Here is a 16,467-nt window from a genome sequence, read left to right as displayed (position 1 = left end):
CCCAATGGCAGAATCTAACCACTGTCTTCATGTCAAAGACTCACTCACTCATTTGCTTTGTCAAACCTACACCTTAGAATGACTTCGATATTAAAAACCCAGGCTTTCCTAAAATGTTTACCTCAGCCAGTCTAGAACCCAGGTGTGTCTACAAAACACATGTACTCCTCCATAAGGTTCATGGCTTGCCTATTGTTTTATCCCAGTACAAGAGGGGCAACTGGATTCAGGATTAAACACAAGCAGTCTTTAAGGTATATCTTATTACAGTTTAGGCCTACCTTATTATTTTCTTCCATCTGGCAATATCATTTTAAGGAATTAAATCTGTTTTGTTGCTAGTATTATTAGTAACTGTAGGAAAATACAGCTGTAGAGTACAAGAATCAGCTACTTTCTGAAGGGCAGCCAAGCTCATAAGCAATTTAGAACCTACAGACAATTATGACAAAATTGGAACGCAATAATGTGTCACAAACGCCTTGTGGTCACGTGTTATTTTAGGGCGTGGCTCCGCATTCGTGACCGGTTCTCATATTTCTATTTCCCGGTATCCGTTAGTGCTGGAATTTGCCATTAATACTTTTCTCATGCCGAAACCGGATTAAATACATACCGGTAGTTAAATGACAAAAATTATGATATTCGCAATGTCATTAAACAACAACAACAAAAAACATAAATAGCTACAACAATTTCGAAACGTGATTTTGTCATCAGTTCAGTACCATTTGTTTGATTTTGTGGACCCACGACTAGACTTTATCCATGTTAGCTAGTTGCTAGCGATGCTAGTCAGCATAGGCTGCTACGTGATAAACAGTTCGCGTTAGCGAATTAGCTACCTAGCTAGCCAGCCTAACAAGCTGTCAAATCCAATGGAAACCGATGCAACCCTGCTGCCAAATAAGGGCTAGCTCGATGACCCGTGGTAACAGTGAGGTCCCCATGAGTTTCAAGGCTTTAATAAGTGCTATCGTGCAGAAAAAGCGAATAAAATACTGGTTGATGAGCTAGCTAAATGAGCTAGCAAGACGGGTATGACCGTTAACAGCGTGCATGCACAAATGCATGATGACACATTGTATCTCAGTGAAGCAGGCATGCAGAACGAGATCGCCCCACCAAGCCAGATAGTAGAGGGGTGCAACAACGCCGGGACACAGAGGCATAGCTCATACAATTATATTTTGTTCCAGTCAATGACAATACATGTTGAAAATAAATACCTGCGTCAAATATATGGCATCGCATGCTAGTGCATGATTTTTTTTTTTTAATCCGGTGACCACAAGATGGCCTCGTATATCCACATTTAGATCAACTGTACTTGATTTTTCATCAGTACTGTGAATGACAAGCCCACTGAATCTAGTTTAATAATCGTTATACTCAGCAGGTAGAGGCCTAGGTACTTCAAATCAGTGCTTAATTTGAGCCGGATCATGCCAGAACAGGATCCGGCACCGTTCCATTCTGGACTGTTTTGTTCCGGAACCTACTTGGCCGAATCCGGTACCTCTCGTGCCATGAACAATAATTTTCGATTTTTGCTATGTAACAATTATAATAAAAGCGATCAAAGTTCATTCGAGTTGCCTCTTCGTCAATTATCCTGCCCCCTCATCTCTCCAGAGTTGCACTTCATCATTTGTTTCCTTATAGAATCATAGCTGCATGAAGGGTTCTGGAGGAATTTTCTAAAGTTACGGAATTACTGCTGTCTGTTCAGAAATAAATTCAATCATTCAGAATAGCCTAATACGTCATGAGAAGCCCTAAAATTTAGCTACAGAGGACCAATAGCTTCTTTTGTTTAAATAGCCTAGCTGCCGATTGTAGCCCAATAACAAAGAATAGCCTACAGTCGGGAACGCGAGGCAAATCTGTCAGTGAAAAAACAGCACGCAGACAAAACAGGCCTTTTGCAATATTTCAAATACAATCGAGGGAAAACACAGGTTGGAAAGCAATGACTCTTGCTGAACAGATAAGACTATGCTGTAGACTACCAAAATATTTGATCAACTCCCAAACATTGTTTTACAAAACAGAGAGAGGGAGAGATAGGCTTTTGACACGAGCGCATCGACAATCTCCAGCGAGTGAGCTGCGCATCATTGGGTGAGTCAGTGAAACTGGAAAGCATTTTTAGGACTAATTTCCTCCTCATATTGTAGCCTACTATATGTTTCTCCACAAACCTAGGCCTATAGGCTATTGATGGATTCAAGACAAGGTCGTTTTTATTGATCTCAGATACTAAGTTTGTCAGTGTCAAAGTAGCCTGCCATTTCGATCATTTGTGCGGATTAAAAAAAGATAATGCCAAAGTCTCCAGTCATGTAAAAGGATGTAGAATTGCACGAAATGCGGTTTTAAAAAGGCCAACACTTTCCCGGACCCTAGGCTACTAAAAATGTTCCCCATGTGTGGAACACCTTCTATAAGTGGCTCTACCCAAATGTGATGATATGCATGCGTTCAATGCTCTATTATAAAAGGTGATCTTTTTTTCTCATGAGTTCTGGTACCACAGAACCCCCCCCCCCCTCTGGCACCTCCCAATTTACAAATTAAGCTCTGCTTCAAATTTTTATTTTACAAGGCAAGTCAGTTAAAAACAAATTCTTATTTTCAATAAAGGCCTAGGAACAGTGGGTTAACTGCCTGTTCAGGGGCAGAACAACAGATTTGTACCTTGTCAGTTCAGGGATTTGAACTTGCAACCTTTTGGTTACTAGTCCAACACTCTAACCACTAGGCTACTTGTCTTCATGAAGGGTTTCATGTGAGCCTGGTTGCATCCCTCCCAGCTGCCCACCGCACTGAGGCTAGGTAACACAGTCACCACCGATAAATCCATGATAACCAAAAACTTCAACAAGCATTTCTTAACGGCTGGCCATGCCTTCCTCCTGGCTACTCCAACCTCGGGCCAACAGCTCCCCCCCCCCCCCCCCCCCCACCCCCCGCAGCTACTCGCCCAAGCCTCCCCAGCTTCTCCTTTACCCAAATCCAGATAGCAGATGTTCTGAAAGAGCTTCAAAACCTGGACCCGTACAAATCAGCTGGGCTTGACAATCTGGACCCTCTATTTCTGAAACTATCCGCCGCCATTGTCGCAACCCCTATTACCAGCCTGTTCAACCGCTCTTTCATATCGTCTGAGATCCCCAAGGATTGGAAAGCTGCCACAGTCATCCCCCTCTTCAAAGGGGGTGACACCCTGGACCCAAACTGTTAGGCAGGGCAGGATGGATATAGATCTAAGGTCTTCGAAAGCCAATTCAACAAACAGATCACTGACCATCTCAAATCCCACCGTACCTTCTCCGCTGTGCAATCTGGTTTCCGAGCCGGTCACGGGTGCACCTCAGCAACGCTCAAGGTACTAAACGATATCATAACCGCCATCGATAAAAGACAGTACTGTGCAGCCGTCTTCATCGACCTGGCCAAGGCTTTCGACTCTGTCAATCACCATATTCTTATCGGCAGACTCAGTAGCCTCGGTTTTTCTAATGACTGCCTTGCCTGGTTCACCAACTACTTTGCAGACAGAGTTCAGTGTGTCAAATCGGAGGGCATGTTGTCCAGTCCTCTGGCAGTCTCTATGGGGGTGCCACAGGGTTCAATTATTGGGCCAACTCTTTTCTCTGTATATATCAATGATGTTGCTCTTGCTGCGGGCGATTCCCTGATCCACCTCTACGCAGACGACACCATTCTGTATACTTTTGGCCCTTGTTTGGACACTGTGCTATCTAACCTCCAAACGAGCTTCAATGCCATACAACACTCCTTCCGTGGCCTCCAACTGCTCTTAAACGCTAGTAAAACCAAATGCATGCTTTTCAACCGCTTGCTGCCTGCACCCGCACGTCCGACTAGCATCACCACCCTGGATGGTTCCGACCTAGAATATGTGGACATCTATAAGTACCTGGGTGTCTGGCTAGACTGTAAACTCTCCTTCCAGACTCATATCAAACATCTCCAATCTAAAATCAAATCTAGAGTCGGCTTTCTATTCCGCAACAAAGCCTCCTTCACTCACGCCGCCAAACTTACCCTAGTAAAACTGACTATCCTACCGATCCTCGACTTCGGCGATGTCATCTACAAAATAGCTTCCAATACTCTACTCAGCAAACTGGATGCAGTTTATCACAGTGCCATCCGTTTTGTTACTAAAGCATCTTATACCACCCACCACTGCGACCTGTATGCTCTAGTCGGCTGGCCCTCGCTACATATTAGTCGCCAGACCCACTGGCTCCAGGTCATCTACAAGTCCATGCTAGGTAAAGCTCCACCTTATCTTAGTTCACTGGTCACGATGGCAACACCCACCCGTAGCACGCGCTCCAGCAGGTGTATCTCACTGATCATCCCTAAAGCCAACACCTCATTTGGCCGCCTTTCCTTCCAGTTCTCTGCTGCCTGTGACTGGAACGAATTGCAAAAAAATCACTGAAGTTGGAGACTTTTATCTCCCTCACCAACTTCAAACATCTGCTATCTGAGCAGCTAACCGATCGCTGCAGCTGTACATAGTCGATCGGTAAATAGCCCACCCAATTTACCTACCTCATCCCCATACTGTTTTTATTAATTTACTTTTCTGCTCTTTTGCACACCAGTATCTACCTGCACATGACCATCTGATCATTTATCACTCCAGTGTTAATCTGCAAAATTGTAATTATTCGCCTACCTCCTCATGCCTTTTGCCCACAATGTCAGTGTATAGACTCTTTTTTTCTACTGTGTTATTGACTTGTTAATCGTTTACTCCATGTGTAACTCTGTTGGTGTCTGTTCACACTGCTATGCTTTATCTTGGCCAGGTCGCAGTTTTAAATGAGAACTTGTTCTCAACTAGCCTAAATAAAGATGAAATAAATAACATAAATAAAATAAACCCCCCACTCAAAAAGACAATGAGAAGTGTGTTTAATTCCCAATGTGTTTTCACTATGCGTTCAACCATCTAAAAGCACAACCAAATTCCATTGGAAAAACTGTCTGATTTCTGGTTTATCTGTCATCTAAATGTGTTTTCACAGCACTTTGAACCATTTAAAAGCACAACAAAGTTCAAATGGGAATACAATGTCAGACATTTAGTATTTATACAACTACTGAAATGTTTTATCAATGTGCTTTATCTAATAGCACAACCAAATGACCTGGATTGTAGTTGAGATTACATTAAAAGAACATGGTGCAAGTGATCAATGCTGTTTGAGATTCTGCGCAGATTATTATAGCAATTGGGAAGATCTCCACAGATCTGCGACCTTAGAATGCTATTCTTTTTGTTCCTTGTTTTTTCACCTTTTATTTAATCAGGTAGGCCAGTTGAGAACAAGTTCTCTTTTACAACTGCGACCTGGCAAAGATGAAGCAAAGCAGTGCGACCAAAAACAACAACACAGAGTTACACACGTCACTACCTTGAACATGCACGCTTGTCAAAATGTGGCGCTCATTTTAAGGTTGAATAAATACGGTTCCATTCGTTTGTAAGGTACACTGAACTTTAGGCTATCTACTGTATTACTAAAGTAATATTGAATTGTGTTTGGTTGACAACGAAACCAAATATCACCATTTGAAGGAGACGTATCTTCTGCTTGGATAGTTCCTTCTGTGCCACTGACTTAGTCTGGCTTTAATTCCAGTTTGTCGAAAAATGAATCATTTATATGTTAGATTCACATCTCCATCTCAACCAGAAATCTAAGTTAAAGAATAGGTCTACATTTAATCAAATCAAACTTTAAATAAAGTTTGATTCAATTTAGTCCTATTCTTTAACTTAGATTTTTGGTTGAGATGGAGACGTGAATCCAAATTGTGAATGATTAACTTGGAAGATTCAATTTGAAATCAACCAAAGCTTGAGACACTAGGCCCATACTGTATGCCTTGTCTATTAGTTGAATTGAAACAATAGCTGTTACATCTCATTTGCTTTGTCAAACCTACCCCTTGGAATGACTTTGATATTAACACTGAATATATTTTGTTATATCCCCCCCCCCCCCCCCCTCACACACACACTTTACATTTGACCAATATGTATGGAGCCACCAGCCCTAAAGCATGAACATGTTTTTTTGCTAGAAAATGTGGATTAAGAGAAGAAAAATGATCATTTTCGCTAGTTTCATCTAAATAGAAGGGCAACATGACATTGACAAACCTTGTCATATCTGCTTTCACCGGGATTTAAAAACCCAGGCTTTCTAAAATGTTTACCTCAGCCAGTTTAGAACCCAGGTGTGTCTACAAAACACATGTACTCCTGCATAAGGTTCATGGGTTCCCTATTGTTTTATCCCAGTACAAGAGGGGCAACTGGATACAGGATTAAACACAAGCAGTCTTTAAGGTATATCTTATTACAGTTTAGGCCTACCTTATTATTTTCTTCCATCTGGCAATATCATTTTAAGGAATGTAATCTGTTTTGTTGCTAGTATTATTAGTAACTGTAGGAAAATACAGCTGTAGAGTACAAGAATCAGCTACTTTCTGAAGGGCAGCCAAGCTCATAAGCAATTTAGAACCTACAGACAATTAAGACAAAGTTGGAACGCAAGAATGTGTCACAAACGCCTTGTGGTCACATGTTATTTTAGGGCGTGGCTCCGCATTCGTGACCGGTTCTCATATTTCTATTTCCCGGTATCCGTTAGTGCTGGAATTTGCGATTAATACTTTTCTCATGCCGAAACCGGATTAGATACATACCGGTAGTTAAATGTCAAAAGTTATTATATTCGCAATGTCATTAAACAACAACATATATAGCTACTACAATTTCGAAACATGATTTTGTCATCAGTTCAGTACCATTTGTTTGATTTTTGTGGACCCACGACTAGACTTTATCCATGTTAGCTAGTTGCTAGCGATGCTAGTCTGCATAGGCTGCTACGTGATAAACAGTTCGTGTTAGTGAATTAGCTACCTAGCTAGCCAGCCTAACAAGCTGTCAAATCCAATGGAAACCGATGCAACCCTGCTGCCAAATAAGGGCTAGCTCGATGACCCGTGGTAACAGTGAGGTCCCCATGAGTTTCAAGGCTTTAATAAGTGCTATCGTGCAGAAAAAGCGAATAAAATACTGGTTGATGAGCTAGCTAAGTTAGCTAGCAAGACGGGTATGACTGTTAACAGCGTGCATGCACAAATGCATGACAACACATTGTATCTCAGGGAAGCAGGCATGCAGAACGAGATCGCCCCACCAAGCCAGATAGTAGAGGGGTACAACAACGCCGGTACACAGAGGCATAGCTCATACAATTATATTTTGTCCGGGTCAATGACTATCCTTGTTGAATAATAAATACCTGCGTCAAATATATGGCATCGCATGCTAGTGCAAAGATAGCTTGCATGATTTTGAAAAAATCAGGTGACCACTAGATGTCCTCGTATATCCACATTTAGATCAAATATACTTGATTTTTCATCAGTACTGTGAATGACAAGCCCACTGAATCTAGTTTAATAATCTTTATACTCAGCAGGTAGAGGCCTAGGTACTTCAAATCAGTGCTTAATTTGAGCCGGATCATGCCAGAACAGGATCCGGCACCTTTCCGTTCTGGACTGTTTTGTTCCGGAACCTACTTGGCCGAATCCGGTACCTCTCGTGCCATGAAAAATAATTTTCACTTTTTGCTATGTAACAATTATAATAAAAGCGATCAAAGTTCATTCGAGTTGCCTCTTCGTCAATTATCCTGCCCCCTCATCTCTCCAGAGTTGCACTTCATCATTTGTTTCCTTATAGAATCATAGCTGCATGAAGGGTTCTGGAGGAATTTTCTAAAGTTACGGAATTACTGCTGTCTGTTCAGAAATAAATTAAATCATTCAGAATAGCCTAATACGTCATGAGAAGCCCTATAATTTAGCTACAGAGGACCAATAGCTTCTTTTGTTTAAATAGCCTAGCTGCGGATTGTAGCCCAATAACAAAGAATAGCCTACAGTCGGGAACGCGAGGCAAATCTGTCAGTGAAAAAACAGCACGCAGACAAAACAGGCCTTTTGCAATATTTCAAATACAATCGAGGGAAAACACAGGTTGGAAAGCAATGACTCTTGCTGAAAAGATAAGACTATGCTGTAGACTACCAAAATATTTGATCAACTCCCAAACATTGTTTTACAAAACAGAGAGAGGGAGAGATAGGCTTTTGACACGAGCGCATCGACAATCTCCAGCGAGTGAGCTGCGCATCATTGGGTGAGTCAGTGAAACTGGAAAGCATTTTTAGGACTAATTTCCTCCTCATATTGTAGCCTACTATATGTTTCTCCACAAACCTAGGCCTATAGGCTATTGATGGATTCAAGACAAGGTCGTTTTTATTGATCTCAGATACTAAGTTTGTCAGTGTCAAAGTAGCCTGCCATTTCGATCATTTGTGCAGATTAAAAAAAGATAATGCCAAAGTCTCCAGTCATGTAAAAGGATGTAGAATTGCACGAAATGCGGTTTTAAAAAGGCCAACACTTTCCCGGACCCTAGGCTACTAAAAATGTTCCCCATATGTGCACCTTCTATAAGTGGCTCTACCCAAATGTGATGATATGCGTTCAATGCTCTATTATTATAGGTGATCTTTTTTCTCATGAGTTCTGGTACCACAGAACCCCCCCCTCTAGCACCCACTCTTTGTTCTGGCACCTCCCAATTTACAAATTAAGCTCTGCTTCAAATTTTAAATACTTTTTTGCCCCACTGTATAGTGTGGTGGTATATAGTATGGTGATATATAGTATGTTGAGGTCACCCTGCTTGAGACTTAAAGTAATATTGCCCTTGCTCAACCAAGACCATGGTTATGGTAGAGTGATTGGTTAGTAAGAACACTGCTTTATACCGAGACCATGGTTATGGTAGAGTGATTGGTTAGTAAGAACACTGCTTTATACCGAGACCATGGTTATGGTAGAGTGATTGGTTAGTAAGAACACTGCTTTATACCGAGACCATGGTTATGGTAGAGTGATTGGTTAGTAAGGACACTGCTTTATACCGAGACCATGGTTATGGTAGAGTGATTGGTTAGTAAGAACACTGCTTTATACCGAGACCATGGTTATGGTAGAGTGATTGGTTAGTAAGGACACTGCTTTATACTGAGACCATGGTTATGGTAGAGTGATTGGTTAGTAAGGACACTGCTTTATACTGAGACCATGGTTATGGTAGAGTGATTGGTTAGTAAGGACACTGCTTTATACCGAGACCATGGTTATGGTAGAGTGATTGGTTAGTAAGGACACTGCTTTATACTGAGACCATGGTTATGGTAGAGTGATTGGTTAGTAAGGACACTGCTTTATACTGAGACCATGGTTATGGTAGAGTGATTGGTTAGTAAGGACACTGCTTTATACCGAGACCATGGTTATGGTAGAGTGATTGGTTAGTAAGGACACTGCTTTATACTGAGACCATGGTTATGGTAGAGTGATTGGTTAGTAAGGACACTGCTTTATACCGAGACCATGGTTATGGTAGAGTGATTGGTTAGTAAGAACACTGCTTTATACCGAGACCATGGTTATGGTAGAGTGATTGGTTAGTAAGGACACTGCTTTATACTGAGACCATGGTTATGGTAGAGTGATTGGTTAGTAAGGACACTGCTTTATACTGAGACCATGGTTATGGTAGAGTGATTGGTTAGTAAGGACACTGCTTTATACCGAGACCATGGTTATGGTAGAGTGATTGGTTAGTAAGGACACTGCTTTATACTGAGACCATGGTTATGGTAGAGTGATTGGTTAGTAAGGACACTGCTTTATACCGAGACCATGGTTATGGTAGAGTGATTGGTTAGTAAGAACACTGCTTCGTGAGTGTGAAGTGTTGTTGTACAGAGGTCCCTGGGTACATGTCCAGAGCCAGACAGGGACAGAACTCACTCTGTTCCACAAAGTTCTGTGGAAGATTTGCTAACAGAGGAGAGTGGTTATGTATCTAAGTACAAATGTAACCATCAGAATAATGTTTATTTGTGTTCTTTACTCCTTACTTACACATCCCATCATTGACATAGTCAAAGCCAGACCTTCTGTCTGTCTCTCCTTCTTGCTGGTTGACTAGAGTGGAAATCTATAGTATTGTATGGTTGACCTGGGATAGAGCTGAAATGTGGCCCGATGTAGTGTTGCCTTTGTACCAAACACCCTTACAGTCATAAACCTTTTCCCCATGTAATCGCCTCGACCTCAGTCTGGTGTTCGCTAACAGTATCTGAAGAGTCTGTATACCCAGTGGTGTATAGTACAGCAGAGTACAGCAGACTACAGTAGAGCACAGCAGAGTACAGCAGAGTACTGTAGAGCACAGCAGACTACAGTAAAGTACAGCAGACAGAGTACAGTAGAGTACAGTAGAGTACAGCAGAGTACAGTAGAGCACAGCAGGCCGTATAGTAGGAGAAGAAGAGGCCCTTTGGGTTCATTGAAATACATATTCATAATATTTCTGTTAACAATTTAATCTGCACCCAGATTAGTCTTCAATTTAATTTTCACGCAGATTAGTGTTCAATTTAATCTGCACCCAGATTAGTGTTCAATGTGATAGAACAAAACTCAGTACAGCACATGAATTAGAAAATGTTGTTACAAGTTTGAGCCACGAGATGGTGGTAGATTATAAATTTAAATAGCATGGACCTTTGATTTGTCTCTGGATAGAAATTGCCCTTGGGCACAGATCAGTTTACTCTCACCAAATCCTAACCTTTACCATTAGCAGTAAAAACACAAACCAGACCTAAGATCAGTGCAAAGGAGCCACTTCATCTTACCCCTGTAATTATATGACTCCTAACTTATATATACTGAGTGTACCAAACATTAGTAACACCTTCCTAATATTGAGTTGCACCCCGCCTTCTGCCATCAGAACAGCCTCAATTTGTTGGGGCATGGACTCTACAAGGTGTCGAAAGCATTCAACAGGGATGCTGGCCCATGTTGACTCCAATGCTTCCAACAGTTGTGCCAAGTTGGCTGGATGTTCTTTGGGTGGTGGACCATTCATGATACACACAGGAAACTGTTGAGTGTGAAAAACCCCAGCAGCATTGCAGTTCTTGACACAAACCAGTGCACCTGGCACCTACTACCCCGTTCAAAGGCACTTAAATATTTTGTCTTGCCCATTCACCCTCTGAATTGCACACTTATACACAATCTATGCCTCAATTGTCTCAAGGTTTAAAAATCCTTCTTTAACCTGTCCGCTCCCCTTCATCTACACTGAAGTGGATTTAACAAGTGACATCATTAAGGGATCATAGCTTTCACCTGGATTCACCTGGTCAGTCTTTGTCATGGAAAGAACAGGTGTTCATAATGTTTTGTGTACTCGGTGTATAAACACAACATAGGTATTTATGTAAAACAAGTGAATTTACTGTATGTCCATGGTCTTATACTTCAGCGGGAGCCGGTGGTGCGTGTGTTCAGTGCCGTGACGGGGGAGACCCTCTCAGTCTTGGGCACTGTGTTTCTCCTGAGTACGTCTGTGGCCAGGCTCATGACCCTGGTGTCCCAGCAGTGTGGGCTTCCCGTCAGCTCCTTCAGACTGAGCTCTCCCACCGGCCTGCAACTCTACGACTGGAACCGGCTGCACGACTACGCCATTGACCTGGGTATGGCCTTCCTTGTGCAGTAGATCAATGGTCCTCTGGCTCAACACCTTATGGATGTAACACAGAGACAAATGGACTGTATGGAATACATTCTTGGTTCATGGAAACCAGGAGGACAACCTGCATGTGTCTCTGTCTCTCAGGGGCTACTCTACGGTTGGACACCTGGGATGGGTGGGCGGAGTTTCTCAGAGGCTGCTTCCTGGGACACAGACTGACCGTCCAACGACACCTGTCTAGGGAGAGACCTGTGATGAGGTCAGAATACACATCTACACACTGAACTGTATGATAGACTTACTATCAACAGTGATGGTACTGAACCTTTATATAGCTTACAATAATGGTACTGAACCTGTATATAGCTTACAATAATGGTACTGACCCTGTATATAGTTTACAATGATAGTACTGACCCTGTATATAGCTTATATTCTCGTGTTTTTTCCTCTTACCCTGATATTTAATACTGCATTGTGGGAAAGAGCTTGCAAGTAAGCATTTTATTGTACTGTTTTATAACCCACTGTATCTTGTGAACTTGACAAAAAAAACTTGAAACGTGTTATAAATACATTGATTCTGTATTATTCCAGGTTCCAGCTCCGGGTGGCACTCTACATCGCTGCTTCTCTGGGCCACCTGGACCTGGCCGGCTGGCTGCTGGAGAGGGGGGTGCGTGTCATTGAGCCGGTGGGGGTTCACCCTTACCGTGAGTGGTGCCACCAGACGGCCCACCCCGACGTCGCCAAGTGTCCCGCTGTCGCCTCCATCGAACGAGGCCAGCTCACCATCCTCAAACTCTTTATCGCCAGCAGCGTTCTGACCCTTGCCTGTCGGGATCCCCAGGGTCGTGACCCCCTGAGGATCGCCCTTCAGTACGGCCACAGAGAGTGTGTGAGTCACCTGGCCACCAGGCTGTGCTCTGTGGTGGTCCTCCCAGGTATGGCCCTGCCCATGCGGACATATCTCCAGATAAAGGGCTGGGTGAGGCTGGGGCAGAGGAGGGCAGCATCCAGGCACTGCATGGGCCTCAACAGGGCTCCGTTCAGGACCAGGGTGGGCGACACGGTCCTGGTGGACGACTTCACCCTCCCCAAGATGTCCTCCAAGCCCAGGAGGAGTGAGGCCAAGGCGGGTATCAGGGTGATGTCCACAGCCTCTCTTTACCAGTCAATGGTTTTACCACTACATCACTGCCTATGATATACCCTTATCCTCCCTGAATAGATTTCAGTACAAACAAATCATGAGCCAACCATCATGCTTAGAAGGTACATAGTCAAATCAAATCAACTCAAACTTTAATTTGTCACATGCGCTGAATACAACAAGTGTAGATCTTTCCGTGAAATGTTTACTTTACAAGCCCTTAACAAACAGTGCAGTTCAAGAAGAGTTGAAGAGAATATTTACCCAATAAACTAAAGTAACAAATAATAAAACAGTTGAACTTGTCCAGTGGCCATTTGATTAATTGTTCAGCAGTCTTATGACTTGGGGTTAGAAGCTGTTATAGGTTTACCCTAACAAGTCCTGAAACAAATCATGAGCCAACTATCATGCTTAGAAGGTATATAGTGTCAGTCTTATTGGTTCACCCTAACAAGTTGTTTCAGTATGGGGAGAGGATAGAATGTAAGGGCGCTTCATTAATGTATTGAAGCCATTACATATACAGTATTTCACAATGCTAGGACACAGATTTGGTCTCCTAACCTTGTTCTGGTTGATTGACTCTCTAACAGTGCCTTCACACAGATACCATGGTTGCAGCAGCTGAATGTAGCGCAGACTCTGGCCAGGAGGAGTGCTCAGCACATTGGGTAGACACCAGGATCCTGGTCATTAGGCAGATTAAACATACTGAAACAAGGAGGGACAACCTGGAATTGTCCAAAAAGGAACTCTTATTTAATTTATTTTTTTATTTTTTACAGTGAACAAGATGAGACTTTGGAACGAATGATGCCTGAAACAGTGCGGACGACTTAGAATTTCGTTCCTTTGGATGAGGCTTATAGATATAGTCAGTACTGTGTTTGATTTGTGTGCAGAAAGTTTACAACGGCAGGCAGTGGATTCTCAGTCATACCTATTCTCAAGTAACAAAAAACGTATCATATTTCACTGGCTATTTGTAGTAGCCAAATGTGAATGGAATTATAATTATTCTAGAATCATTCAGTTGACTGAATGTGACTGTGGTTGTGCTGTATGTGACTGTACTGAATGTGATTGTAAGTGTTTGACATGGGTCTAATTGAGGCTCCAACCCCCTGCCTTAAAACTCTTTTATTAAGATGTGGATCATTATTGCTCATATGAGTCTGTGCAGTGTCAAAATAATACATACTGTATTTCAGAGTATTTGACAAACTCTTTATTTACGTTACAAAACTGACAACTACTGTGACGATGTGTTAGCACAGCATGTGTCATCATTCCCCTGCAGTGTGTGGATTTACACAGCAACATAGCAGACAGCTTAAATAGTTTATTTTTATTTAACCTTTATTTCACTAGACAAGTCAGTTAAGAACTAATTCTTATTTACAATGATGGCCAAACCCGGACGACGCTGGGCCAATTATGCGGCACAATATGGGACTCCCAATCACTTGGGAGTGGGAAGGATACCAAATCCAATATCACACACTTCTTCCTTAGTATTCTGAGAACTGTCAGATAGCTGTGAGAGCTATGAGTGGATCGTGGACCAAAGCATAAATGATAACTTTGCTGTAACTCAGTGGGGCAAGTAGAACGTCCGGGTTAGTGTATGTGCATTATCTGGACAGTTGATTGTCTTTGTCTCAAAGCCTTTCCATTTCTGGGGTATTGAAGAAGCTTCTGATCTCAACCTTCTTGACAGGTAAGAAACACTTGGTTAGTGTATGTGTCTTATCCAATGGGTTGTCAGGTGAACGTTGAAGATGCTTCTTGGAGGCGATCTAATGATGTCATTGAATCGCTGTCATTGAGTTGCTCACTGGACAAGACAATTATTCACTGAAAATGAAATCTGTCTTTCATTTCACTTATGTTGATACTTGATTGGCTATTTGCTGTCTTTTGAAAATACAAAAATAAATATAACTGTTTTATGAAGCACTTGTAGACATGCATTTTTTTTCAAAATCATATTTTCAGCAAAACAGATAAATACGTTTACAATATGACATCAAATCAAATAAAAATAAAGTAAGTGATATGTAAATGATTGACAAAAGGCTCCAACCACCCAAGTCATAGACTGTTCACTCTGCTACCACACGGCAAGCGATACGAGAGCACCAAGTCTGGGACAAAAGGCTCCTTAACAGCTTCTACCCCCAAGTCATTAGACTGCTGAACAGCTTCTACCCCCAAGTCATTAGACTGCTGAACAGCTTCCACCCCCAAGCCATTAGACTGCTGAACAGCTTCTACCTCCAAGTCATTAGACTGCTGAACAGCTTCTACCCCCAAGTCATTAGACTGCTGAACAGCTTCTACCCCCAAGCCATAAGACTGCTGAACAGCTTCTACCCCCAAGCCATAAGACTGCTGAACAGCTTCTACCCCCAAGTCATTAGACTGCTAAACAGCTTCTACCCCCAAGTCATAAGACTGCTGAACAGCTTCTACCCCCAAGTCATAAGACTGCTGAACAGATTCTACCCCCAAGCCATTAGACTGCTGAACAGCTTCTACCCCCAAGCCATAAGACTGCTGAACAGCTTCTACCCCCAAGCCATTAGACTGCTGAACAGCTTCTACCCCCAAGCCATTAGACTGCTGAACAGCTTCTACCCCCAAGCCATTAGACTGCTGAACAACTTCTACCCCCAAGCCACCAGACTGCTGAACAGCTTCTACCCCCAACTCATAAGACTGCTGAACAGCTTCTACCCCCAAGTCATTAGACTGCTGAACAGCTTCTACCCCAAAGCCATCAGACTGCTGAACAGCTTCTACCCCCAAGTCATTAGACTGCTGAACAGCTTCTACCCCCAAGTCATTAGACTGCTGAACAGCTTCTACCCCCAAGTCATTAGACTGCTGAACAGCTTCTACCCCCAAGTCATTAGACTGCTGAACAGCTTCTACCCCCAAGCCATAAGACTGCTGAACAGCTTCTACCCCCAAGCCATTAGACTGCTGAACAGCTTCTACCCCCAAGCCATTAGACTGCTGAACAGCTTCTACCCCCAAGCCATTAGACTGCTGAACAGCTTCTACCCCCAAGCCATTAGACTGCTGAACAACTTCTACCCCCAAGCCACCAGACTGCTGAACAGCTTCTACCCCCAGCTCATAAGACTGCTGAACAGCTTCTACCCCCAAGTCATTAGACTGCTGAACAGCTTCTACCCCCAAGTCATTAGACTGCTGAACAGCTTCTACCCCCAAGTCATTAGACTGCTGAACAGCTTCTACCCCCAAGTCATTAGACTGCTGAACAGCTTCTACCCCCAAGCCATAAGACTGCTGAACAGCTTCTACCCCCAAGCCATAAGACTGCTGAACAGCTTCTACCCTAAAGTCATTAGACTGCTAAACAGCTTCTACCCCCAAGTCATAAGACTGCTGAACAGCTTCTACCCCCAAGCCATAAGACTGCTGAACAGCTTCTACCCCCAAGCCATAAGACTGCTGAACAGCTTCTACCCCCAAGCCATTAGACTGCTGAACAGCTTCTACCCCCAAGCCATTAGACTGCTGAACAGCTTCTACCCCCAAGCCATTAGACTGCTGAACAACTTCTACCCCC

At 42.9% G+C, this 16,467-nt stretch overlaps 1 protein-coding gene across 1 annotated transcript; it reads left to right on the top strand.

Annotated features, from left to right (window-relative positions):
* Window positions 1–9,754: 9,754 nt before the first annotated feature.
* Window positions 9,755–13,541, top strand: LOC139419166 (protein ANKUB1-like). Its single transcript, XM_071169436.1, has 5 exons — window positions 9,755–9,763; window positions 11,501–11,711; window positions 11,855–11,969; window positions 12,308–12,857; window positions 13,473–13,541. Exons 1-5 carry the CDS (start codon window positions 9,755–9,757, stop codon window positions 13,539–13,541), a joined length of 954 nt encoding a protein of 317 aa, XP_071025537.1.
* Window positions 13,542–16,467: the final 2,926 nt, after the last annotated feature.

This window comes from Oncorhynchus clarkii, chromosome 1, assembly GCF_045791955.1.
Source record: "Oncorhynchus clarkii lewisi isolate Uvic-CL-2024 chromosome 1, UVic_Ocla_1.0, whole genome shotgun sequence".
NCBI classification, from domain to species: domain Eukaryota; kingdom Metazoa; phylum Chordata; class Actinopteri; order Salmoniformes; family Salmonidae; genus Oncorhynchus; species Oncorhynchus clarkii.
The sequence above is the reverse complement of the archived record's forward strand: the minus strand, read 5'-3'. Positions and strand labels throughout refer to the sequence as shown.